General features: G+C 43.9%; 2 protein-coding genes across 4 annotated transcripts in view; both read right to left on the bottom strand.

The window, feature by feature from the left end:
• CEMIP (cell migration inducing hyaluronidase 1) overlaps positions 1–27,268 on the bottom strand; it is a 114,079-nt gene that overhangs the window by 45,506 nt on the left and 41,305 nt on the right. For 2 of the 3 annotated variants that reach the window (XM_027801612.2, XM_027801610.2), the window contains exons 2-8: positions 10,969–11,076; positions 7,922–8,074; positions 7,097–7,235; positions 6,068–6,304; positions 5,517–5,696; positions 1,391–1,461; positions 560–655 (exon numbers count right to left, since the gene is read on the bottom strand). In XM_027801612.2, the coding sequence (XP_027657413.1) occupies positions 560–655; positions 1,391–1,461; positions 5,517–5,696; positions 6,068–6,304; positions 7,097–7,235; positions 7,922–8,074; positions 10,969–11,044 (952 nt within the window). In that variant the 5' untranslated portion in view covers positions 11,045–11,076. The remainder of the gene's footprint in view (positions 1–559; positions 656–1,390; positions 1,462–5,516; positions 5,697–6,067; positions 6,305–7,096; positions 7,236–7,921; positions 8,075–10,968; positions 11,077–27,268) is intronic. The other variant, XM_027801611.2, reaches the window with a different exon arrangement.
• Positions 18,308–27,268, bottom strand: part of LOC102047789 (cell surface hyaluronidase-like) — a 50,707-nt gene continuing 41,746 nt past the window's right edge. The window contains exons 19-23 of the mRNA XM_055715878.1: positions 25,320–25,533; positions 24,522–24,623; positions 22,118–22,278; positions 20,723–20,832; positions 18,308–18,659 (exon numbers count right to left, since the gene is read on the bottom strand). Coding sequence (XP_055571853.1) covers positions 18,439–18,659; positions 20,723–20,832; positions 22,118–22,278; positions 24,522–24,623; positions 25,320–25,533 — 808 coding nt within the window. The 3' untranslated portion in view covers positions 18,308–18,438. The remainder of the gene's footprint in view (positions 18,660–20,722; positions 20,833–22,117; positions 22,279–24,521; positions 24,624–25,319; positions 25,534–27,268) is intronic.

The following is a 27,268-nucleotide window of genomic DNA, read 5'->3' as shown; positions in this document are numbered from 1 at the left end:
GCATAATATGATCTCAGATATCATTCACAAATTTCTTCACTGATGACCTGATTCCTGCCTCTTCCTGCCAGCCTGTCAGCCGCTTTTAATGATGCCAGGAAGTGTAACCAGCCAAGGGAGGGCAGAGTTATTAAAAGCTACGTAACTGGAGTATGCACTATGAGCATTATTAATAGGTATGGATTTTGGATCGGTGTCCTCCTTAGCTGCCTTCTCTGATCTTCAGATCAAGTTACGACCAGTTACTGTATGTTGTCTGAAACATGGACATGATGACTATGCAGTCAAAAGAAGTAAGAGGTTGTGTGTGATCTCTTAGATCATAAGAGATGGAATTTCACACCCAGTGCAGTAAAGGAAAAAGGATCCCAGTATTCAGAGAGTCCTGGAGACAATTGGAGAAAGAATCTCTGCGTATTCTTTACTTGGGTGAGTGGTGATGTAAACAGCAGCTAGCAAGCCCCCTCATCCCAAATGGAAAAGTATTTCAGTAAAACCGATGATTCACCTTATGTGTCAGCTATCTACCACCAAGCTAAATGGCACAGAGACCTCTTACCTTGAACCCACTCGCTAGTCAGAGAGACATTAAAGTGTTCCCCATTCTCAGCTTTGAATAGTTTGAATACTTTGGCCGCAGCTGACCCTTTGTGACCTGTAAAAAACCCAAACATTGGTAAAATCACTGAATGCAATCGACAAAAGTCAGAAGTGAAAAGGTAATGGTCCACGTGTGTGTTTGTGTACTTTGGCTACATCATCCAGAATTAGTCCTGCACAGCTTCCAGAAAAATGTACTGATCTTGGAATGAGCCTTCAGGCACTTTTATAACTGCTTGGACAATCAGGAGGACAAATAGTCAAAAATCAAGACAGGATAAAAAAACCCCAACGATTTGTAATATATTGCTATTTTTATTCTATGTTGTATCAAGCCATGTTATTAGCTGCTCTTGAACATGCCATGAAAAGACACAGACTCAGAAGTCTTCAGGTTGCAAGAAAATGGTTTCACAGGAGTATTTGAGGCTATCGATACAGGACACACTGATTACATTTTCGGCTGGTATGAATGGGGTTTGTTCCATAGCTTTGTGTCTACGAGAGGCAGTGTCTGAGCTCAGTGGAGTTACATGTATTTAAACTGGTGCAGGATCTCACCTTTGATCTCAGGGTTTGGATAACCTAGGTTATACCCCACTCAGCTGCCTCACTGCATGAATGGGAGGAAGCAATATATACAAGGAGCATTCAATTAAATGCATCTAACCATCAATTGCTTCAATGTAGTGCAGTGTCAAGTGAAAACATCATTGACTAAATTAATCTCAGCCATAACTCCAGCCACTTCCAGAGATAATGTCAAGCCAGCATTTTGTGCATGAATTACCTTGATATTCAATGTGGTCTTCAACAGAAGAGGAGGGATTTCCTTTAACGGTAATAAAGCTCCATGGGTGCCTGGAAAATGACAATGAGAAATGATCAAGTTATGTCATGTATAAGATGCATATGTTTTATAGCCCAATGTTTTCACATTTCTCAGGGGCATCACACTCAAAACAGTCTGATCAGTGTGATGGGCAGCTTAGTTAAAATAAAAAATATCTTAACACACTGTATTTCTTCGGTAAATATATCAAAAGAGAAGGAATTTTGACGACAAATTCCGGCTTAATACACTCCCATAACAAGTGGTTTCTTTCTTAAATGAGTGTTTAAAGAGGCTTGTGTGTGACAGACCCAAGGGACACTGGCAACTCTTTGGGGAACCTGAAAATCTTTCATGTGTGTGTGTGTGCATACACTAAAGAACATGAAAAGAAGCCACTTCTACTTGTATGTATATATAAATAAACGTAAATGATGCTGAAACCTTGGATATCACAATTGTCTTTGGAATGACGTACGAGAATTTCTAATAGACAGACTGGCTGGTGAAGGAGAATAAAAATTACCTAGATAGCCTTCGCATATCTGCTTTCCTTATTTTGAACATTGAACAGGGACAAAGGTTTATGAGTCTGAATTGTCTGTTCAAATCTGATCCCATGGCAGAGGTAAGTTCATTACCGCCTGATCGTTACTGGTTGAATAGGTTCAATAGCTATCAGCATCGGTGGAGAATGACCACACGGATCAGTAAGCAGTGGAGACAGACCGAAGTGCCTCCCCACCTTGGTGGTGAACCCAATTAGTAGGGGTCAGGAGGGAGTTTCATCTTTGAAATAGAAGTTCAAGCATAGCTGCTTTTAATGACTAACAGAATAAAAAATATACATCTAGGGGTGTAGGGAGACTGTCACTCCTACCCTGCCTTTGGCGAACAGTGCCACAGATTAAATCATGTCTCTATAGGTATAAATACCCAGTGATTTCAATTGCATCAAGATTCCCCCTTGAGTCTTGCAGGTCACCTTCCATTTACCATCTGCTGGTGTAAGTGAAGTTATAAACCACCCCGGGACTTCAGAAGAAAACATACACAGACATTGACAGATAGCCACTAAAACACACACGGATCCCCACTGGCATGAGCTGGCTTTGCTGGGACTCATAGCCCCAGACCCTGGGGGCAGCAGGAGCAGTTCTGGGTGAGCACTGGTGCCCCCGGTGCTGTGCCAAGCTCCCCCGCAGGCACTGGCCACAGCTCCTCCAGGGAAGGCAGTCCCAGCAGCGTGTCCCCAGCCCGAGCACAGGGCAGGCTCAGCAGGAGCTGCCAGCACAACAGCCTCGGGAGCCTGCCTGCCAGCCAGATGCTTCTGCTGGAAAACTCGCCTGTGCACCAACTGCTGACGGCACTGCTGAGCTGTGATCTCCATCCAGGGAGAGAAGGGGGATGAGGGCAGGAAGGATACTTTATCACTGAGCAGGCAAGACAGATTTTATTTTTTTTTGGTCCCCAAATTCAAAACAAATGACGGAAAAGATGATAATCTCAAAAATAATCTAAAGAATATGAAGCTATCTAGTTCTGCAGCTCAAGGTTTGGCCCCATTTCATACGTTAAAATACTTGTTTCTCACAGTTATTTTATCATTAAAAATAGTTTTAAAGTCATTCAACCATGACACATAAGGACACCTGCAATCTATTTGGGCTATATGAAATGAAGGGACCAGTAAATCCAACTAGTGATATTTGGGTGGGATTCCAAAGAGAACAACTATATCATCAAGTGCAGAAAGGCTTTCTTTTAATTTATTAGTAGAAGGGGGTGGGAGCTTACACTTAAAGAGTAAACTGACTTTTCAAAACGACAATAGAGGAGGAATGCAGAATTTTCTTTTGATTCCTTATGTGCTGGACTCAGCAAACAGGCAACTGAATGCGATGCCAGGAGGATAAAAACATTTTTGGATAAATCGGCACTGCTCATCGGCTCTGCTACAGCAAGGGGGAGTTGCACAACTTCACAATCTGATTGAATATGGAGCAACTGGAGATAGACAGGAATTTGTCCACATAACTGCTGCTGCCTCCAGAGTCAGAAAACAACCCAGCCTACAGCTGAACAGCCCGATTCGAGTGGCACCTCACAACACGGGAAACAGAAATTGCCTGAGCCAAATTACTGCCTGGGACTTACACTGTTGTCATGTCAGTGATGCCCATGGTCAGCCCCAGCCACCAGCAGGGAGCTGAGAAGACCTGACCACCAGGATTCAGCAGGACCAGCCAGCAAAGCCCAGGTGCTGGGCAGTGGTGAAGGGTGAGAACGCTTACAAGGGCGTGTTAGAAAGAAAAATCCATCCACTGTCCTCTGTCAGGGCCTTCCTTTGCCATGGATGTTCAAGTATGTACATGTGTGTATAATTTTCCCATCCTGAATATTTTTTTTAAGATACTCCAAAAAATTCCAAAAAGCACCTGTCAGGTATATACACCCTTATTCATAGTTATAGATGTGTCTGAAACATAAAGCAAGATGTCTAAATCTTGTTACATTAAAGTGAAGTGAAAGTTCAATTTGCATAAGGAGAAAAGCTTGGTTACATCTGACAAAGCTGCCTGTCTTCCACTCTGCCATCTAACTGCCTCTGTAAATCTGGTCCCAGCTGCCACCCAGACAATGGGGTTTTTTTTGAAATTGATGAACTTAAATGCTAAGGAGTCTCCTAAAAATACAGTCTTTTAAATAAGGCACCAAGATGCAGGTATGTTTCCACAAACCAGTATGCCAGTGGAAGACAATATTTACCAACTACTGCTGTGTTACGGTACCCACAATGTCCCTAGTATTTGTATAAGGAAATATTGTGGTATTTCAGATAACAGCATGATTACAGATAACAGCTATTAGCTTTTTGACTGCAAAGAATAGCAATGTGGAAAGTCACACTTCCATGGATGAATTGCTATGGTATTCCCATTATAAGCATTTATGGCAAAGAAGTGAGAAACTAGCATTAAAACACCACAGCAGCCTAAAAACATCAAGTGCAATTTACTTTTATAAACATATGCGAAACCCATCAATCTCTTCCTGTTGCACAACTGGAAAAAAAAGTATAATGTTCAAAAATCTTTTCCTGTTTCCCTAATTCTAGTTTTTGAAAAGAAACCCAGCAGACTACTGGGCTTTAAAATAGGGTCTGGGTATTTGAGAGCAAGCATTGCACTGATGGAGGTAGCCTGGTTTTGAAGACTATGTCTAGAGCCTTAGTCGATTCTTTGAAATGAATTATCTGGTGCACAGGAGTCCCTGTAATATTTGACACAACTTCTTCATCAACCACCCCAAATCTTATTCCATCTGCATGTGCCCAGCTGACACTTGTTTGTTCCCACAGGCTGCTGTATTGAACTGCTTCTCCCTACAAGGCAGATTTATTTTTGTGTGTGTTCTACAGTGACCTTCTTAGTGCCTCTTAAAAAAAAAAAAAAGAAAGCCTACATAAATTCAGATAAACATAAAAAATATAATGGCAGTTAGGTAAATAGCAAATATTCTCAACAGTATGTGTGCCAACACAGACGCTGTATTGGCCACAGAAGTATTTACAGTCCACAGGATAAATTCATGCTTGCTAAACTTCTGTGCTGCACAAGTCCCTGAATATGTATTGGACAAGCTGAAGAATATGCTGGATGTATGTCTATATGTATTTAGCCAGGGCTACACAGCTATTATTCTACCCTCCATAATGTTCAGCCCACTGAATCCAATGTGTGCAGATATGCTATTTAAATCTTTGGGTGATGGCTTGAAAATAAATTGGAATAAGTAACTTATGGGAACAATATCTTGGAAAAACATCTTTTTTAATGTGAATCATATGCTCTTCCTCAATCTGCTAATAAAAATACCTAATATAGACACTGAGTGCATCTTGGACTATCTAATTAACTGCTAAAACTTCGCATTGAGAAGTTTCCCTCTTTTTTGGTTGGGTTTGGTTTTTTTTTCCTCCATGTAAAATAACTTTGTGCCTTTGAGAGAGTGGAATTATTTGGACATCTCAGGAGCATAATAAAGCCTCTGTGCTGGAAGAACTGGCAGGACTGGCACATACCTAAACCCAAGGTGGAGGAAATGCTTGCTGCCCAGTTTGGTCATTGCTTTCCTGGCCGAGTCATCCAAGTTTCTAGATCCTTCATCGTTCACTGCAACTGACAGGATCATGCCATTCACAACTCTGCCCAAGTACTGGGAAAGACGTATGCTTTCCTCTTTTGCTCTGTAAGTATCAAACCTAAAGTGATAAAAACACGCAAAACCATTCACTTCAGTGGGCATCACAGCTTTATGTACTGAAAAGCAAGTGTTATAAAGAAATAACTCTTTTGTATTGTTTACAGTGATATTTTATCCCATTGCAAAAGCGCTTGTCTAATGGCATATTAAGGGCTTTTTCTTTAATCCGAATCTAGTTAACAGAACAGCAAGATAGTAACACTACCCACTCTTTGGTTTTGGAGGTTGCTGATTGAGAAAGAATTGTATATATATTCAAAAACACACATTTGAAGAAGATGCTAAAATGCAGGTTTCTGAGCTTGCTGAGATGCTGTCCCCCACCTGTTCCCAAAGATCCTCACATTTAGAAGTTGAGTAGTCACTCACCGATCTGAATGGACAACTGCCCCCGTCTTTGGGTCAATGACATGGACAATGACACCCCGATGGCCCCAGCTCCTTTCAAAGTAGTATCCACCTTCTTCCAGGCCACCGGGATGAAGAGTCTTGTTTAAGAAAGTCCAGGAGAGCTTTTTCTTTCCATGGATCTCAAGAGTGCCACCCTTACTTACTCCAAGATACTTCTGCCCAAAGTAGGGATTTGGCTGGCTGCCGTCATCCGCTCTGCAGCAGGGAGGGAGGAAAGGAACCAGTTTGGGGTTTGTATCTGGCAGCCAAGGAGCCTCTCCCCTTGTTCAGCTGTGGCCCAGGGAGGGAAGTGTCATGACTTGCAATGCATTTCTTTCAACTGCTCTAAGGATCGGCAACTGCCCACATTCTACAGAAAATAAATTATTTGGAATTACACTAGCAGCTATTGAAGACCAGCAGATATCTGGAACGCAAATTATACATGTTATATTCATTATATCCAGGCCAGAGGAGGCCTGAAGCTCGGGCTAAATGACATGTTTGTGGTTTTGAATTCTGGAGGAAGGTGAGATCCTAACCAGGAGCTAGGAGCTCCAGTGGTTGTTAAATATGAGCTTGGCACCTGTGAAATTCTAAAAGATCCTGTAGCAATCTGCAGGACATAAATACATTACCCTTTGGCTCACCACTCTCATGCAGAAAGGATGTTTAGGGAGGAGAATTTTTCAGAATAAAAGAACTCCTCAGGTTTTAACCCTCTCCTGGAAAGTCAGCTTGAGTGGTGGCAAGGTGCATACTTGATTTTCTGGCATGTCCAAATACCCCAGTGCTCATCTCCCAGTAGGATTTGAAAACCAGGACCAAAACTGTGTCTTTTTTTACAGTCCATTTAAATCGGTTAAAAAGCTACTGAACATTCCACAGAGCGCTGATGATAAGGATATCTGAGAAAATGTAATTTTAAGGATGTGTGAAATTTTGTTCCCTGTTGTGGAAGAGAGATCCTAGAAAGCTCTAAGATAATATTTTACCATGCATACATACCGCCCATATAAGATGATAATCACATTGCTTTGGTAAGGGCACATCTCACTGCCAATATGCAACTCTCCATCATTTTCAATGAGTATATGTCTAGTACGCAAAATGATAGGCTGCACATCATCTTTAATGACCAGTTTTCCTAAGTAGAAAAGGTTATGACATTTGCTTTAACACACAGCAGCTCACAGGAGATTGTGATACCATTGCACTAAACCCCAGTGCTGGGCTCTCATCAAAATTTGTGAAAAATTCTGCCCATCCTCCCCAAAACAGTTCTCAAGACAAATCCTAAAGAGATTAGATGGGTTTTATTCTGTCCAATTCATGAAGAATGCAATCAAGATTTGCACGGAAAAGGACACATTCAAAACTGAGACAGAAATTCAGAGTTAAGATGAATAAAACTATTCATATGAACAGGCACCAGCAACACTGTGTCTCTGTCCTTAGAGACAAAGAGGCACATATGTGTCTGCCCTGTCCTGAGACCCTGAGAACACTGCTATCATGGTATGATGTTATAGGGGGAATGATTTAGTAAAAAAATGTTTTTGAAGCAAATCACAGAAATAGAACTAAAGAGTATAATGAGCTACTTTTGTAAATTTTCTAGAAAGGACAGCAAATAAGTTGAACATAATGGCTAAACTGCCGATAGCATCTCAGTTACCACCCACCCCGCCGTACTGAATCGAAGCTGTGTTTGTCCAGCAGCCACCCAGTTCTCAGCAAGAAGCAGGAGGCTCCCCCAGCATGAGGCAGGGTGATTTAACCAGCCCCAGTGGAAAGCACTCTTTGCCCAGCCTCGCCACCAGCACGTTTTACCTCCGTCCGTGATGTGGATAGAGTGGACAGTCGCAGAAGAAGAGAGAAGGAGCTTCCTGCCATTACGGATTTCAACGTGGTTTTCCTCATTGTGACCTGGGTTCCAGTTTTCCAACTCAGGATCGTTATCAGGGCATGTGACAGCTGCTTCTGCTGGGCAGAGGTGGATAGTGAAGACAATTACCTTTTGTTGGATGCAAGGCAGAAAGCTCCATATCTGGGCATCTTTACAGTATCGTTCTCTGAGTACCCCCTTTTGCTGACTCCCTGGAACACAGCGATATCTCAGTGCAGCAGAGTACATGCGGGTCATGACCAAAAGAAAACAAACAGCAGCTTAAGCTGTATGTTTTTCTGTTTTCTGGAAGCATGGAAAAACCCGCTACCTGATGCACAGGAGTCTTGCAAGGGATGCAGTTTCCAGAAAACTACCGAGGAGAGGTCATAGCTGAGCCATTCCTGCCTTCATACCATTCAGACACAAAGCCTTTCACAAGCCCAGGGAAGATGTTGATGAAAGGATAAAACAACCACTACTTTTACAGTGCCCCCAAAACACCTGTGAGGTTTGAAAAGCTTTGTTTAATGTAAAGATGTTAAAATGTTTGCATACTGTGTTTTCACTGCAGGTGGAAAGTAAACGTGCTCAATCTAATGTGAAAACACCAAACACCAAGGAATTACCAGTCCACCCAGTAACAGAGAGCAACAGGAATCTCAGGAGAAACCCTGGGTTTGTGAGCTTTTCCAGGCAGAAGCAATAAGGATTCATTCACTTTGGGTTCACACATCACCAGTCTACACACACAAATTTGATTACGGACTGCCATGACGTGTTAGTCTAAAAGGCTTTTATACAAAAACCAAGTCTCAAGTTGTAAGTATTTACTTAAGATAAAATATTTCCCCCCATACAATCTCACTTGATATGTGAGCCTCACATCTTACTCTAATCAACAAAACTGCAAGTGCGAGAGTCCCATGTATGATGTATATTTTCTAAGAGCAGAAGATTTTCTAATCCTAGGAAGCTGAGGTCAGTGGAAGTTGGAGCAATGAGCCCTTTGCTATCAGAAATGGTTGGGAGCTCTCACCAGCTCTCCAGTTTTTAGCCTTTAAAACAACAACAAAAAAAACCCAACATAGGAAAACCATAGGATCCACAAATCAATGGTAATAGACATGGGATAAACACCTGGATTTCAGCAGGGTTGTGCCTCTGGCAACTAGTAAGTAAAGTTGGGTGGGTTTTACCCCACAGATACTAATGCCTCCCGTTAATGGAAAGGACAATGATGTGAATCCATTCAAGGACACATGTCCCGGTGCAGGTGTAGCTGACAGCGAGCGGGTTGCGCTGCCACTGGGAAGCCTGGGGGTCGCCTGCAATTAATTCCACAGCAACAGAAACAAAACCTGTCCATCTGCATCCAGCCTCCTCTCAGATTCCTCCACAAGTTTCGTGTCTTAAGAAAACCATAGCATTGGACCAGCCACTGCCTTAATGTCTCCGGAGACCCATTAAATACCAGCTTTTCGAGGTGAGAAGGGACATCCCCTGTGGGCAACATATGCCTTAGCTATTTGCAAACCTTTTCCGTATACATGAAGTGATCAAATCAAAGAGGTCTAGTAGGTAGCAAGTCAAATACTGATAAACACCCACGACCTGATTTTGATATCACTTGTGCCAAGTGTATCAGTGATGTCAGAGGCCCTTCTTCTGATCTACAGCAATTGAGGAAAACGGGGAGTTTCTGGGTTCCTACCAGAAGACACACAGGATTAATAAGGCTTGGAAAAGATAAATATATCAGGCAGGAAACGAGGGTCACATTGTAAATAGGTGGTTCAAATATAATTGTAATATACACTGACAACAAATCTAAAAAAATGAGCTGTTATTCCCAGAGGAATAAGGATAATAGAAAAATTTGTTCATGATGAGAAACTAAATAAAACCAAAAGAATCGATTCAAATGCAGAGGTATAATTTATCAACTAGATTAAGTGGACAGGATAAAAGCTTGTTCATTTTACCAATTACTTGGCTATACTACGGTCCAAAAGAGCATCCTGAGTCTTGAAAGATGACTTGTGCCCCCAGAATTCATTATTTAGAAACAGAGAGGTAGAGAGTAAAGCCTAAGGGGAAATCAAGAGGAATTCACACTGGTGTTTGGGATGACATCAGCAAAAGCCGATACAATGCAGAGCAAAGAACCCAAATTCCCAGTTTCATGAACCAATTCATACCAGAGAGCAGAAGCCAGGCACATCACCCACACCCACTGTGCCAAGGACACCGGGGGGCTGAGCACCTTCTGCCAGCTGGTCCAGGTACCTTGCCAGCTTATTACTCTCAGTGTCATTTTGAAAATAAGAGTGCAACTTCTACCCAGCACAAAGAATGAACTGGACATTCTGCTTCTTCACCAAAAGGGCCTGGGGGAGGCAGTGAAATGTGTTGCTTCATGCAGCTGCAGCTTTTGGGGCAAGACATATGGTCTCTTTGTTTTAAACTAATACAACTGGCCAAATTAGCTGTATTTAGAATATGTATATCAATCTTCCCTTTCCCCCTTTCCTTAACTGCTTAGGGAAAGGGCAACTTGGAAGAGACAAAGCCCAAGGGGGCAGGGATGTCCCACCCCAGAGCTTTTTGCTATCCACATCTGGGCTTGGGCAATGCAGCAAAATGCTCGACTTCACAGCCTACAGCCACAGCTACTAGGACCTGAGGTTTCTTTTGTTATTTCTTTGTGGCAGTGTGTCGGGTTTGGGTTTGTTTTAAGAATGTGTGGCAGAGTCTGACGGATTCCTGAGGGTACTTTCACCTGCTCAGAAATTTCAGTCTTTGTCACTCCAGCTGCCTTTGATCAGGAGTATGGGCACATCAGAAAACTGCTTTACTTCTCAGTTTTCTCGCTCTGTCCTTGACTCATATGAAGAAGAGTAAAAAACTGCTCAATTTAAACCAGCAACGTCGTTATTTAAAAACAATGTTACAAACCATGCCCTCCTTTCCCATGGCAGGTAAAACTTACCTGTGCTTACAGAAGAGATTACAAACAGAAGAAAAATGAAATATTCAGCCAGATATTTAGAGGTAAGTAGAGCCATTCTTCAGGATTTTTAATTCTTTGGGTGGATACCTGTGAAGAAAGCGTATTAAGCAAATGTCACTTCTTTTTCCCAGCTCATTGCAAAAACCATTCATTACACAAAAAAGGTTATAGCCAGCTTGTGCCAGACCGCTTCCACTCCCATGCAGCTCTATGGCTGAGAACACCTTCATGCCACTTCGGGACCAGCATGAGCAGAGCAAGAATCCACGGGCAGTTCCTCACCCTTTGTTTGGTTTAGGATAAACCCACTTGGGAATCCAAATAGACACTCAGAAAGCAACCACCAGATGTAACCAAAACCACCTTAGGAACGCTGCATAAACACATCCCGTGTCAAGACTCTCTAGGGCCGCCTATTCACATGTGCAAGAAACTAATGAAACACAACAGAGAAGGTGTTTGCAGAGTGACAAGTTTTCACGAAGTAACCTTGCAATGGCACCTCTCTCCCCCTGTACTACCCACACATTTTTAGCAATGGTGTTTTGTGCATCCCCAAGATAAACCGTACTCACACTTCCAGGCTGAAGCATGCAGTTTCTTAGATTTCAGATCCAAGAAAACATTGTTTATTTAGTGTGCCAGCTCTTATTGCAAAGCCAAAAGCTGCTTTTGAAACCAGCCTACCTAATGTTGGTTTTGTTTCTTCAGCAGCCAACCCCCAGCAAAAACAAACAAGCAGTGTCATGAAAGTCAAAGTTAGAATTAACATATTTCTCTCCAGTCTCCAGTGATTGATTTTGCAGCTTTGCCCCATCCTCATGACAATTTATTGACACATGTATTCACACGGAGGCAAGGACACCCACTTCTTGTGTATTTGTAAGGCACTGTTTAAAATTCACGTGTAGTCCTTGGAGCCATTAGGTCTTACCATGTAAGCCAGTATCTGAGCAATATTGAAGAAATTTATTTGTAGGTGTCATATCACATCACAATGATGAAACGGGATAAGAGTATGCATCGCACAGCTTAGACAGACGCAAAAAAAAGCAATTGGAAAAAACTCCAGGGTGCCCCAATTTCTTTAGGGTAAAAAGCACATGTTATTTTTCATGTCACTTGTTAATACAAACCAAACAAAAAACAGAAGAAAAAGATACGCAAGAAGCCAGGATTTATCCTGGAGCAAATTTCACAATGTATATATGCAAGACACATGCCTGTGCTTTTCATAAAGGTGATATAGCTCAAAGTACAATGATACGTTTGAACTACATGTAATCCAATGATTGTATTAAAAATCTCATTAGAAGCAGTTTTGTCAAGAAATATTCCAGCAGGAAAATGTTTGCTTGTTTTAGTATAGTGTATTTGACAGCCATGAGTTTTGGAAGCAGCATAGACTTAGAGTTTGGTACAGTCTATCAGGTGCTGAAATGCTGTTACAGAGCAGTAGAAGAGAGGAATGCACTTAATAACGCTATAACTTTGAATGATATACATTATCAGAGAGCAATACTGTCGCTGTGGAATTAGTGCCAGAACCAGGCTGCACGTGTCTGACATTTTAATAGCATCAACCACCACTGTTTGATAAGCCAGGGCTCTTTAAAAGGAACATTATTAGAGGTACGCCCAAAGTACAGCAGTCACCATTAAAATGTCAAGATTTATTAGTGATGATTACACAGCCTAATCTGCAAACCCAATCACTAGATTCTGCCTTAACAATAGAGGAAAAACTAAACAAGCGGTAATACCGCAGGATGGTCATTGCAGATAAACAGTGTTTCTTGTAGCGTGGACACAGCTGTATGTTAGTGTCACATAAAACCAGATTCCAATAAGTTATTGGTCATAAAATACATTCAGATGATATCAGAGCTCACAGAAATAAAAGGGAGGAGCTGATTTTTTGGCAGGGCTGGCATGCATTTGCTCTCCTGTTGCTTCATAGGTAGCAAAGAAATTTCTTTGTTCTGGGTGATTAAAAACTCAGAGGATGGTCTCTGCTCGTGATCTTGTTTCTGACAGTAACCTGTAGCAAACTGGTAGGAAATACGTTTAAGAAATGTCACAGACTTTGCTCTCTTTAGTGCCAAGAACTGCACAGTACTTACCATCAGGCTGTGCAAAATGGCTTCTGGTGTTACATCCCCGGTTGCTCACTGGGGACTGCTTCCCTGATTACATCCATCTTCATCAGCAGAGATCACAACAAGCGATCAGACACTGGAAAGCCATGCCATGTGTGGAGGCGTCAGCTGCCTGCCAGGCTTCAGTGTTTTTGTAGTGTCTGATCTGCCACAGTCCAAAGAATATCCTGCTTATTTTGTGGCTTTTTTTTTTTTTTTGAGGTAAGGGGTTTGATTCGGCTCGTGGCAAGCCCGAGCTCCTTGCGGCGTTAGGACTAACTGGCACTTGGGTTGGAAAGGCTGAAAGCCGAGAGGGCCAAGAGGATCCGACTCCTCTGATTCAGCCCTGACTAACACACTCCTGGAAAAACGCTGCTCGGAGGATAATCTCAGGAATTTTCCTTTAAAGCTTTCAGTTAAGCATCTTTCCCAAACATCTGACACAAACGCTGACATGTTTGATTTTACTGTTAAATGTAAGAAGAGGAAAAGGTAGCAACTTTTTTCATCAACATCTGCTGGAGAGGACTCCGCTACCTCCTGCCAGCCAGCTTGGGTCAGCTCAGCGCTCGGAGCTGCGTGGGGGTACAGCAACACACTGCATCTCCCTTGAACAGGCGCCACGTGGCTGCCTTCAGCTCTGACGTAACCGGCAATGTCAACAAATCTCCCTGCCGATCCAGGCACTCCGAGAGCATGATGGCCATACAAGTGTCCTCCTAAGCCTATCATCTCCAGCGTTTCTCAAATACCATCTGTGACTCCTCTCTTGGGTGAGAAAAGCTTTTTCATCTAGCCATTACAAGCTGCCTGGCAATGGCAAGTGGGACTTCTATCTCTGCATCTGGCAAGGCAGGCTTTCTGAAATGATTCCCAGCTGCTGGATCTTTCCAAAAAGTGAACAATAGCAGCAGACAATGCTAAAAGTAGATGCAGGAAACCATTAGTCCTCAGCTGGCTGCTACTGCAGGTGTCAGCAGCAACACAGTGCTAGAAAGTGCACTGCACGGTCAGGGATCCCTGTCCACTGCCCTCCCTGCGATTCTTATGCTGGAGGCAATGCAAAGCAGACAATCCCGAAAGCTAAACAGCAAAGAAGTGCTCTGAGTGCTCCGGGGAAACTAGATGGTCACACGCATCATGCTGGGGTCACATGGACACCCTAAATCCCAGGGGCAGAGCAGAGCTCCCTGGGTGGCACAGCCATTCAGAAACACACACCAGGCTCCAGCCTCAGCTTGCCACCTTGCGTGACTCTGGGCAACCCCCCAAGCCTGGCATCAAAATTTTAAAAACCTAACTCCCAATACTGTCTAGTTTAAAACGCTTTTTAAGACTGGCTTGACAGACCTCAGAGGATGCACCTTCAGCATCTGCTGAAGATGAGGCTCCTTTCTGGTATGTCGAGCAGGGCATAATGGGAGCATTAACCATCCTTCACAAACATGGCAAGGATGGGAGAAAAGCAGCAGCCACCTAGTCCCCCCGAAAAAGATGTCAAACAGGAGCAAGAAACCTGATGGCAACTACTGCTGCTACTGCCCAGCAAGGGAGGCCACAGACCTGCGCAGAAGCAAAGCGGAGATCCGGAGCTGTCCCGAGAGAAGAATAGGAAAAGCTCACATGGAAAAGTGTCAGCCTGATGGGAGCAAATTCTCAGCAGACAATAATCTGCACTGGTCCTTGAGATGACCTTTGAGTGAAATCTGTGTTCCCCAGGGAGCATCTTTGCCAGGCGAGATGCTCCAGGAGAGCCCCCCGGGTCAGTGCCGTGGCCGTGGACACCCTGGGTGGCCAAACCCAGACCCTCCCACTGCCACAGCTGACGCTGAGGTTTTAGCAGTTTGATGGCTGGCTCTGAACCCTTGTGCATGTTTTCTCATTCATATGCACGAAAGCCAACATCAATTTGGAAGCTGATTCTGGAGAGAGAGAGGAGCTGTTTAATTAGCACCTCTGCTACCTTCTTGCTGATGTGGCATGGTGGCGACTCTCCTCACACCCCACTCAGGGAATTTTGCATTTTAGCCCCAGCTAGGAAGATGGATTTGAGGACCACATTTGCCTTTATGACCCGAGGACACGCCAGCTCTTGCCACAGTGGCACTCCTGTGCACACCCAGCCACAAGCACCGCTGAAGCCTTCAGACAGCCTCACAAATAAACAAACACGTTTCTAGAGAACGCTAATGAAAATTTCCCAGTCCCAGCTCATGACAGCAGCGTAGCAGGCTCTGCTCTACATCTTGATCTTGTGCTTGTCACCCACCCTCTAGATGCTCTTTTTCACTAGCAGGTAGAGGAGGATCAAACTCAGGAACAGACTTTACTTCCCATGAAATCAATATTGGAGCCAAAAGCAGCACTCTGATTTTCTTCCCAATGAACCTTGGTTTCTGACGAATTTATCTAATAACTTTCCCTACAAGGAAGAAGGATCTGCTCACGTATTTTGTACATAAACATCACTGCAAATTCCTTCATTCCTGATGTTCATAAAAACAGATTCTGAATGAGGAGCAGGAGTCAGAGGAAATTTTTACAATGAATACATTAAAGGAAACTAAGGTGTTTGTAAATGTGTTGTGATATTGGCAAACTATTTTGAAACAGAAATAAAAGGGGGAAAAAAGTTATTTTAAAGCTATGTTGTTTCTTCAAAATTAACCTTTTTTTTTTTTTTTTTTTAAGAGTCTTAAAGACCTTGAAGAGGAAAGGAAGCATGTTTTGGCTCAGCTAAACAAAATCATTTGCAATTCAATCACTCCACCCATCTGAGGCTGACTGACTCCCAGTTTCACAGGCTTTCGAAGTATTCAGCATTTCACTGAATTAAACCTTCATCCACCGAATGAAGATTTCAAAGCACCAAAGCGGTGGGAAGCTGAGCCCCCTTTGCTGAGCTCCAGGGTGCGCTGGCTTTGCTGTGCCTGCTGGCAGTAACTCAGTGTATAGCCCAGCTAATGCTTTTGGGGGGCGCCAGTCCCACCACTCCGGGGGTAACAGCCCCCAGGACGGCCTTGTATCCTGAATGCATCACACGTACTGAACGTGCCTGGATTAGCTGCAGGTCCATGTGGACACGCACACAGTCCATGCAGGCTCTAGCATGCGGGTGGAGATCCTCCTGCTCAGGAAATCCGCGGGAGGAATATGACAGCTTCCCACAAGCACAACGCCCACGCGACACTTACCCCCACAGCTTCAGTCACACAGGCTTCTGGTGAGTGCCAAGTTAGTGGTGGCCTTTGAAAACATCATCTCGAATGTTCCAAGGGTCCGTGGAGGAACTGTACCCTCTACAGACCGTCCCTAATTTTGAATCCTTTTTTCCCTCCCAAGGTAAGGAAAACGCGTGCAGTGGCTGAAAAGGATCACAGCATCCTGAATCCTCTTCAAACTGCTGCTTTCAGCTACCCAAAGAACTGCATCAGGATGTAAATATTTTTCTTTTTGCTTTTGTGGTACTTCACTGTTTGCATCTGGCTTGCCACGGCTCCACGCCTTCCTCTCCAGGACATTTGCCATTTGCTCTCCTTCTGGGGCGGGAGGGGGAATAGAGATTTTTCAGAGGTTTAGGCACATTCCTCTCCTTCCTTCACCAAGCTCTTCCTTTGCCAATTGTTTAGTCTCAGCCCGGGGTTAGAGCTCTGCAAAGTTTTATTGGGATCCAGGGTCTGGACCTGTCAGAGATTATCAAATAAATCTCCAAAAAGCTAAAAGCTTGCTCTGTAAGTGCTTGTTCCAATGTTGGTCTTACGCTCATAGGCCAAAAACATCTTGCTTCTCTTCCCCTGCACAGCCTCAGAAATCATAACAATTAGGTATTAATAGGAGTTCAAAAGGACTTCAGGGAGCTCCTTAGAGGGTCAGTCCCAGCCGCTTGGCCTCTTGTACCACTTCTCCACCGAAGACGTCAGTCTCCATCGCTTTTTTACTAAGAGGCATCAGGGATTTCTTCACTTTTCTAGCAAACCAGCAGCTCTCCCCTGGCTAAAGCCGACTCGCACCTATCCTACCTGGTGTGGGGATGGAGTCACGGTCTCCTTCTTTGCCTGTAAACCTCTCAGGTGTCCTCTCACCCCACATCCAAGGACCATCAGGCGGTATGTGCCTGATGGTGGCAAGCGTCCCAGCCGAGGAGTTCAGTCCCCACTCAGAGGCACAATATCAGCTGGCCGGTGTGCGGATGCCAGAGCGACTAACTCACTGGGGAGCAAAAGTCTGGCCAACAAAACACTAACCTTTTCCTGGAGCAACTTGTTTGGACATTTCTGAGAATTCCAAAGAAACAACAGGACATTAGTAACAAAACATTCACCTACCTCTTTGAGTAGCCCGTGTGGCAAAGACACGGACAGTCTGAAATTGCCTGCCCCCTCTGTCATGCCGTCACCAAGTAACATTGTGTTCAAACCAAAAAGAGCCTCTCATCATTTCAGGGTAACCTTGTACTTAAACTGCAGTCAGTGAGGTCATCGGTTGTTTCTCAGTTTGCATACAAAGCTCTATTTTTGTCTTTACTTCAAAAAACCAGCAGCATAAACAAAAAATCAAAGAGAATTAGCCACTAATACTGGCAGTATTTCAGTCCTCAATGGGAGCAGAAAGTCAATACAAGCATTGTCTGAAAGAAACGCAAGAATTTACCCTGTGCAACACATACTTTATCCTGGGGTTTATTCCTGTAGGTCTTTAATTAAATGTTCACATCAGTTGGACAAACAGTGTTTCACCAGTCATTAGCTACAGACAGACATGCATTTATAACTCTTTGTTGTTATAACACTGCATATATTCAGTTTGATTAGAAGATAGTGTCGCAAGATTATGGCATGCTTACCAGGCAGGTGTTACTGAGCTCACCTGAGACGCTACAGCAGATGGACACTTAGGTTTTTGAAAAGCAGGCATTAACGAAGGGAAAACAGGACTGAAGGGAGAATTCTCTACCTCTGCTGAAGTACATCTGTTTCACTGGATGTTGCTAAAGTTTCCACGCCAAATTTCATTTCCAGTTCCTGTGATACCAGAGAGCAGGCTCTTGCCTTCAAAACTTACCTTTTGATATCAAATCACAGATACGTAAAAACACTTCTCTCCGGGAAGGGCAGCCCACAGGCTTCTCCTATTCTGCCCTGTGAAGCACCATTTGGAAAATAAAGCTCTACCACAGTGGGTGAGATGAGAATATATTTATTAGTTATAAAATACACAAGTGAACACCATCGGTTTGGTACAATCCCATGAAACAAGAGCAGGTTTTGGTGACGGCGGGGGGCTTTGCCTGGCTGGTGCTGCCCCAGTGATGCTAACCCCCGGGGGCTGCAGCCCCCGCAGGGATGTGCTCCGAGTGGTTCTGAGAAAAAGCGAATGTTAGCAACTCGTTGGCATTAGCTGGGCATTGATACTCTTTCAGCTTCAAGGGAACATAATGTTGTAAAGAAGCAGCTTTCTGATAACCAGCATGATTAAGGACTTTAATCCAGGAGGGTTTGGCTTGTCCTTTATAGCCAAGCATGGCAAAACTCCCTGAAAAACAGACACAAAGAGAGTGACCCTCTGGGTAGCAGCGTGGCACAGACCCCCTCCACACATCATGGAAACTTCTTAGCCCTTCTTTTTCTCCTTGGATTAAAATAATAGAACATCTAGGAGAGAAAAAGAGTGATAAAAAAGGCAATGGGCCTTGCTGAAGCTGTAACCTCACTGCATCGCAGATCTGCAGGTATTTCAGTAAGCTAAGGTAGGTTCCCATACATCAGTTAGCAGGAACATTGTTTCACTCTTTATTTTTGAACGACTGATACTTTTTCATATTTGACTACATGAAAATGGTTAGGCGCTTGAATCCTTCTTTTATTAGTTTACATCAGTTTCTTCCTGTTATGCCTAAATATCCCCCATGTCAGCTCTGCTCTGGCCCTCTGCTGTCACAAAGTACAAAGGCATTATGTATTCTTCCATTTTAATAATAATGTCTTGTGTTTATATTATGCTTTTCATTGCAAAGACTCCCAAAGGCTATTTGCAGCTGGTTGGATCTAGACTATTCCTGTAAACACTTCTAATTTAAATAAAGTTTTGTGAAACCAGGCAACAAGACCCTAAATCCTGATCCTGCTGGGGTCAAAAGGGTCGGGGCTTTTTTGCATTATTCCTGGCGGAAGCAATATGCACTCGGGAGCAAGGTTCCAGCCTGCCCTGAAATGCAGCCCCCCGGCGCGGAGCAGTCCTGCGTGCGATCGCTTTTGGATCTGTGAAGTCAAATAGTGTGCATACTTGAATCAGCGGGAGAAAGCTCATGAAGCAGAACATAATTACCCAGACTGGAAATCAGGGCAGCCACGTGGGTGAGCACCCTTGCGCTTAGGGAAAGGAAAACAGGGGCAGCACATGATCGGCCAGCGGTGGCTTAGTCCCACTGCTGGACGCCAGCATCCCACCGAAGTGGCAGGGCAAGGAGATGGCCACCAACCACCGTGTCACCAGGATGCTAGTGGCCCTGCTTGCTGCGTTGTGTGCCTCAGGAGTAGTTGGGGCTGCAAGGCTGAGCTGAGCTAAAATAACCTGGAAACGCTGCACCCAAACAAGTGGCACAGGTGGTTCAGGGACAAATGTTTGACAAAACAAACAAAAAAGATTGCTTTTTAATCAAAAAATTCCTTTCAAAAGTATTCAGGTTTTGATGAAGGAATGAAGCAATGAAGTTTCAGGACAAAAAAAAAAGAAAACCTCAAAAAAACAGTTTTTCGGGAATCAAACAGGCACCAAAGTGAAATCACTGTGTCTACTGTAAAGACTGTGCTGTCCTCCCCTGGAATGGTCATAGCAATGAGCTTTGAAACTTGAACCAGAAATTGATGTAAACTTTAGTAAAGCAGTAGGGAACAAAAAAAAAATATCCCCAAACGCCCAAGAGAAAAAGGAAGCTGGAAATACAGCCAATTCTCCATCTGATCTCTGCTCGAGAGACTGCATAAGAAATTTGAATCAAGCTGGCTTGTTGCTCTCTTGATTTCCTTATCACTCAAATTATTCCTGCAAACCTGGGCACAATAGCCCCCAGATTTCCAGTAGGAAACCCAGCATGGATTTCCTGGACCAATGAGACCAATGGATTTTTTGCAGCAATCCAAGGTAAAATTGTCATAAGAACTTTCCTAAACTGGTGATTGCTCTTTCCATTTATCCAGAAAATAAATAGCTCTTACTTAACTTCAGACTATTTTCTTTTTCATCAACTTTTCAGTTTATGATTGTTTTTCCTTGCAAAGCAGTTGAATTTTAGAGATGGTATCTTTATCAAATGATTTCTCTTTTTTTTTTGGGGGGGGGGGCAGTTAGAAAAACAAGCTGCCTTTAGAAGGAAAAATTTGCAGTGTGCAGCTTCTCACTGGCAGAGTAGGGTTAAAATCCCTAGGTAGCTCCCGTACTTTTCACCATCCCTAACCCGAGGCTTTCACTAGGTTATACTGGCATATTGTAGTAGGAAACAGATTGATAAGCACTGTATTAGTATGTGTACATTTTTGATACGGAAACACACCGATAACTCTTAAGCAAAAGAAACATGGTAGAATAAATACATTTACCTTCCTTGGGGAAGACAATAGGCTTTGCTGAACCTAACCTGGTAAAAACAGACATTTCAGAGCTCCCCATCACATCTGCGATATCACTAGAGCACACGAGAACAACTGATCTGAAAAGAGAGACAGTAGTTACTGCATGGTTGCAAAATATTACTTCATCAAGAATCTGCAAGACCGTTAAGCTCCTATTCAGAAAAGTACTTAAGAGCTTGTTTAACTTTAAGAATATGCTTAAATGCCTTTGAACTCAATCACACGTCGGCTTTCTGAAGTTTAAGCCTCCGTTTAAACGTTCCTAAATTAAATATGTGCTTCACATGGAACCAAAATGAGCACAAATGACTGCTTGCAAGTGCATCCCTTATGGGAGAGGGACAGAGGCACAGAAGAAATCCAGTTGCTGTGCCATCCTGGGACTCTGAGACCACCTGTATCCTGGGTCTGATTTCCAGTCAAGCTTCAGTCTGGCTTTGGTCCTCACAGCTGTGCTTTCAGCCCCCAGTGAGCTGTACCTGAAATGAATTACAGGCACAACTGGCTGCATTTAGCTGGATGCCTAGACTTGCAAAATATACATCCTACCAGAAAATCAAACTGAATGTACAGACATTGTATGGGTATACGTCACTTTATGCACGCTTGATACATGTACATACTCGTGCATTAATACAGATGCAATAACTCAGGAGTGTTCGAATCTTTGGTCATGAACTGCTCAGAAAAGTCTTGGTCTGAAAGTCTGTTTTCTGATTATTTGACCTCTTCTGCCAGCAGCCAAGAATTTATCTATAAATCTCAGTTGTTCCATGTTTATGTGGCGACACATAAAACCACAAGGAATGTGGGACAGACACAAACAGAGATGATCCAGACCATTGCCAGGACACATGCAAGGTAACAGAGCCTGCGGGCAGGCAGGTCTATTCATTGGCTCACCCAGGAAAAGTCCTATTGGAAAATCTGGCACACCTATGATTTTCATCTGTCACAAGAGGCAAAAACAATCAGTAAGTGTAAACAGAAACCAACCCGTTTCAGAAACGGAAAACTGAATCATCAGCTGCCAGGAAACTGCTGGACACCAGGATAGGTGCGCAGGATTGCAAATGGCATTGCAAGGACCTTCTCTACTCCACGGTGGAAAAGCAATGGTTAGTTTTGAAGGAATTGCTAGTTTTCCAGAAAAAGTGTTTCTGTCTGCTCTAAGCTGTGCAATCCTGGGACAGACACACTGCTTCTCTCTTATTATCTGGGTGATATTTGGGTTTTCTAAATGTTAAATCTGTGCCAGATTTCTCCAGAGCACAGGTTTGGTTACAGAAGTAGGCAATTTTCCTTTCTTTGTCTATCACCCACGGGCTGCTAAATGAACCAGGCTCTCAGCAGTTTGCTTACCTTTCTTTTATAAATGTTTGAACATAATCAGTTATTGCACTGGCAACTTTTTCACCAGTAACCATCCCAAAGTGCCGCCTACTCACGACTGCTCCTGAACATGCATCTAGCACCAGGAAGAATAGCCCACGGCTACTGAACAGGAAAACTGAGTCATTTATCTGCAACAGAAAAGAGAGGTAAGTGTTATGGAGGCAGGCTGGGGAGCTTCCGACTCAGATCATTCTTCTCCATAAGGGAGTTACAAGCAAGGAAAATATCAAGGGTGTACACCCTATAATTTTAAATGCATTATTTGTACAGTTGAAGTGACATCACTGATAGATGGTCAGTGGTAGGAGGAAGCAAAACTCTTAGTTTTCTGTGGGGTACAAAACCATGAGAAATGAGGTCATTGGCATCTTTGGGGGATTAGGAAGATGCATTTGGGAAGCTGAGGACCCTGGGAGTAAAATGCTTAGTTCAGTCTTAATACAGTGTCTTTCCATGGGGGGAAAATTACTGTCACTTGGCAAAGCAGATTTGACCACGGAGCAAGGGAGAGATGCTGAGGCAGCAGATGGGGGAATAGAAGTGACTCATTAACTTTTTTTGCTTTCCCTGGAAATTTAAGTATCAAAACCAAAAGACTTCTTGGTAGGGCTGTCTCAAGTGCTACAAAGAAGCTGTAGCACAAGTGGCTCCTACTCTCCTCCTTTCCTGCAGCAAGGGCTCCTTCCTCACAGGATATGCCACCGTATTTGCTTTTAGAAAGGCAAAAGCTCTCTGAGGTGCCTGGCACTTGTGCATCCCTGGGGACAGCCCAGTCAGGGAGGACACAACCTCCACCAAGGAGATCATACCGAGGTGAGGCTGTCTGTCAGAAAGCTGAGCCCAGGGCACACAACATGCCACTGTAATCCACAGAGTTGTCCAAAGTCAGCAGGCACCATGGAGCTCTGATACATCCCATCAATGAGACCTGTATGTCTCCAGGCAGTGTAGGGCCAGATGGAACAAGGGAGCCAAGTGTTAAAAAGTGCCTTCTGCAAGATGTTGGAGGATGCTGAATGCAACAGTGAGCCAAGGGTAAGGGGAACATCAATGTGCAGGCCATGGGTGGACAGAGGGCAGTGAGGAGGAGCAAAGACAGGCTAAATCTTTTGCCTGGTCCTGGCTGTCTCACACTCCTAAGCTTGGTAAGTGTGTCAAAGTCTGGATGCACACAGAGCAGAGAGCAACCACCACTACAAACTGACCTAAACAAGAGCCATGGTCAAAAGAAACAGGCCTGCTGTGTGTCTCGCCCCTGCCCGCATGCTGAGGACCCGATGAGGAGCCAGCACAAGGGCTCGTGTGGCCCCACGGGGGCTGGAGCAGGACACTACTGCACCTGGTTCCCTCAGTCCTTGGAGAAGCTTGGATTATAAATCAAAAACATTTCTGACTTTTGCTCTTCATTCAGCAAAACAAGAACAGAACATGTGGTTTGGTAATGAGGACTCCTCTGCTTCACTTCTTTACTTCCAGATTTTCTGCATCTTTTAAGATTCAGGGTAAGAATCCTTCTTTAGACATTAATCCTTAACATGTGCCTAGCCTAGCCTTTATTTCAGCTAGGAGTACTTGTGTTGGAAATAAAACTTCCTTTGAAAAACAATACTTTGCATTAAAGCTTTAGAGAAGGCAAGGATGCTTTGAGGATGCTACACCCCTCCTGCAAGTATCTGCACTTCACTGCAGGTGAGGATGCTGCCTCCAGTAACACCTGCTTGCTAGTGGCTTTGAATACATTTTTGATGGTACAGCCAGTGCATGTGGCAAGAAATCTTGGCTGCTCAGACTCCTTAAGGATGCTGTACCGGCTTTGCTTGGCATTTGTTAGCATTAATTATAATTCAGTAGCCCACAGGCACATAAGCCTGGACAGTGTCCTTGCAAGCATGACTTCAGTCACCCTTCACCATCTGGACAGACATATAAGGCATGTGCAGGGACATCCTGACAACTCCAAACCCCTTCAATAGTGAAATACAGTTATTTTTAGCTTTTAGTGCAATGCAAGTAGAGAAAATCAGAAAAACAAACTTGGGGTTTTTCCCACATCCTTTGTAAACAATGGTTTCTGGTGTGCTTCCCCCTACCCTCCTTCCTTTACATTAGTGTGGTGGTGTTAATTCTTCTTCTGAGGTGATAAAAGGCCTTTTTTTTCCCCCCCAAGGGCTCAAATCCTCATCTGAATAGAATACGAACTCCCAGTGACTTTGATGGAGTTAATTGTAAGGGAGAACAATGCACTTGCCTCTTCCAGGGGAACTTCCCATTTCCTTCCAACAAGGCTCAGCAAGATTTTGCAGTAACCTTCCTTGGAGATAAAGTTTCCCCTGTTTCATCACCATTTCAAATGTGGTAAAACACAACATACCTTAATGAATGCAGATGTCAAGTGGTTTTGTACGTCCGCCCTGCCAAGAGACTGGATCTGGATCCTTACATACTTGACGGAGGGCGTGCTAGTGATAGCCAGCTGCAATTACACCAGAGACAGAAACTTAAAAACAAGCTCACTACCTGGCTTTCATCAACAAAATGACACTAGGTACCATTGCTCATATAGATACGATCGCAAAACTTTAAGAATTCTTTTTTCAAACTGTCATCCTGGTTCACAAGTAAGTGCTCGTTATGAAGACACCATTTATCACAGGATTGTGGCAATGCTGGTTGGAAGGACCTCTGATGGTCACTCTGCCACTGAGTTTAAAAGTCAAATATGAATTTCATATATTCTGCCTGGCTATAAACACAAGCGCAGATCTGCATGAGCCTGAAGTAATTCTACAGGATTTAGATTGGAGTGAATTTACAGTAAATGAGAAGAGAACTTGGCTCTGATTTTCCAGTTATTCCTATTAACCAGAATTACTTCCCAGTCTGAAATTCAGCAGCAATGTCATACTTAGGAATTCAAAGTTAATCCAATCCGAGCCCTCTCAAGAGTCCTTTTTTTTCATGTTTAAAGGAAAAAAGTGGGGAAAAAAAGGTGCCATGAATGTGCATTCACATGCTTCCCGTTGGGCAATTTCTTTGAGCCTGCCTTTGAAGCATAGCACAAAACGCTGCCCAAATTCAGACCCAAACCCTTCCCGCTACACAGGTTACATAGCGCTGGGCAGATTCCCCCGTGGGAATTCCTCACGGCTTTTCTTTACACACGCGGTACCTGTGGGGCACCGCACACCCTGCACGGCCCTGCTGGGTGCTGGGACATGGGGTGCTGGGGAGCTGCTGGCCTCTCCGGGAAGGGGTTTGGGGCACAGCTCCAGGACCCCCCTGGGTACATATGCGCCGTGATTTTGATACGTTCGCAGCCTTGCTGAGAGCAGTAACTGTGTCCTTCCCGCGCTTCACGGGCTTGCAGGTGAACGAATAGGTACCTACAAATGAGAGCAGAGGGATCAGAGACGAGCTGAGCAGAGGCGGAATCTGCACTTGCCAAACTGCATCATCCTTCCCATTTCCCGACATCACCAACTGTCTTACAGCGGTGTGACGTCACACATTTATTGCAGAATGGGTCCTGCAAGGATGCAGGTCCAGCTCCCCTCTCATCCAGGCAATCTCATCCCCCTCACCAGGCAAGCAGGGTGTGGGGCAGCCCCTCTCCAGCCCCAGGCACCCCGGCTTCTCCCCAGCGTGGTGGCATCCCACCAGAGAAGGAGCAGCAGCAGTGCTTGGGCTGTTCTGCAGGCTTGCCTGGAAATATCAGCATCTCCCTTTCAGCTCTGTGCCTTGCACGGTCATGGCCCGCAGGCAGAGCTTAGCCCGAGGCATGCCTGACAAAAGCCTGAAGGCAGCCAGGTCTTCTGGCCTTCGGAATTTTTTATTTTTTTTTCTAGCTGTTCTAAGTATGTTTTCAATCGTGTTCGTTCTGCAGTTCAGGCTGAGGAAATTATATAAACAGCTCAGTTCAGCTCCAGGACCAAAAAGATATGTGAGCTTTAAAGGGATTTTTCATTCTATTTCTTTCAATACTAAATACTTGTTTCTATTTGTCTGGAGAAAGAATGAGTAAGCTTGGTTCCTTTCCAAGGATCCAGCATGTGGGGTTAAAAAAAGAAGGGGAAACATCCCACTCATTATGAAACAGTCTAAAAAACAGCAACAGGAAAAGAAAAAAAGCCAGTCCCATAACTTCTGTACTCTAAAAGGCTAAAAAAAAATCACTGCTGAGTTAAACAGAGAACCAAAAGGCTGATAGTGCCAGGATTAAGTTAGGTTACCCCACCAATCTGCACGTACCAGGTCCAGATGGCTGCTGGCAGCCAGTGCCTCTTCCCCCACAGACCCACATGTGAAACCATTTTCCCAGCTATTCAGTGGTAAACAACCTGTTTACAGATTTTGGGTAACTCCCACCCCCCTCAAAAAAAAAAAAAAAAAAAAAAAGGCAGGCAGGATTAATTAGTAAATTGTTATTTCACAATTCCTACAATGAGAGAGATCTGGCCATCAGCAAGGAGCCTGGTTAGCAGGGAAGACATTCTGGGATTTGATTGCTCATGTGTTATGATCAAATGAATAAATATATCCCATTTTATTTCAAATCTGGTGTTTGTGGATTGGTTCCTGAAGTATCTACTTAGTCAGGTGAGGCATCATGGGACCCATGGTTAGACCACAAAACACTTTTTTCCTCCCTAACTATTTTAGCTGACTGAGAAACGCAATTTCGTAATGTGTTTTTTTAACCGAAGGTGTCCTAGAGTCTTATAAAGATATTGCAAGATCTCTAGGACTCTCTTCATGCCTTCAAAATAAGAGATGTACTACGGTGCTCTCCTTTTCCCACAAAATCTGGGTTTTGGAAAGTGATAATTTTAGAAATCTCTCTTCATGGGAATATGAAGAAGTTGAACCCTCCCAAATGATCTCGGCGTTGAAGCTGCAGCAGTCATGAGAGGGCTCCTTCTCATGGCCCTTTGGGGTGCAGTGGGTTTGAACAAACATTTACACCGCACCCACACCTGTGGAAATCTGAGCAGGAGGGATGCCTAAAGGAGCTGGGCCCAGCCAAGAAATCAGCCATTCTCTTAACAGCAATGCAAATCCCTGCTCGGTGATTCAGGCACAGACCTACCCCAGGCACTCCAGCCTGTACATCCACTGTGA

Source organism: Falco cherrug, chromosome 7 (assembly GCF_023634085.1).
Source record: "Falco cherrug isolate bFalChe1 chromosome 7, bFalChe1.pri, whole genome shotgun sequence".
Lineage (NCBI taxonomy): Eukaryota > Metazoa > Chordata > Aves > Falconiformes > Falconidae > Falco > Falco cherrug.
This window is presented reverse-complemented; position numbering and strand designations above follow the sequence as displayed.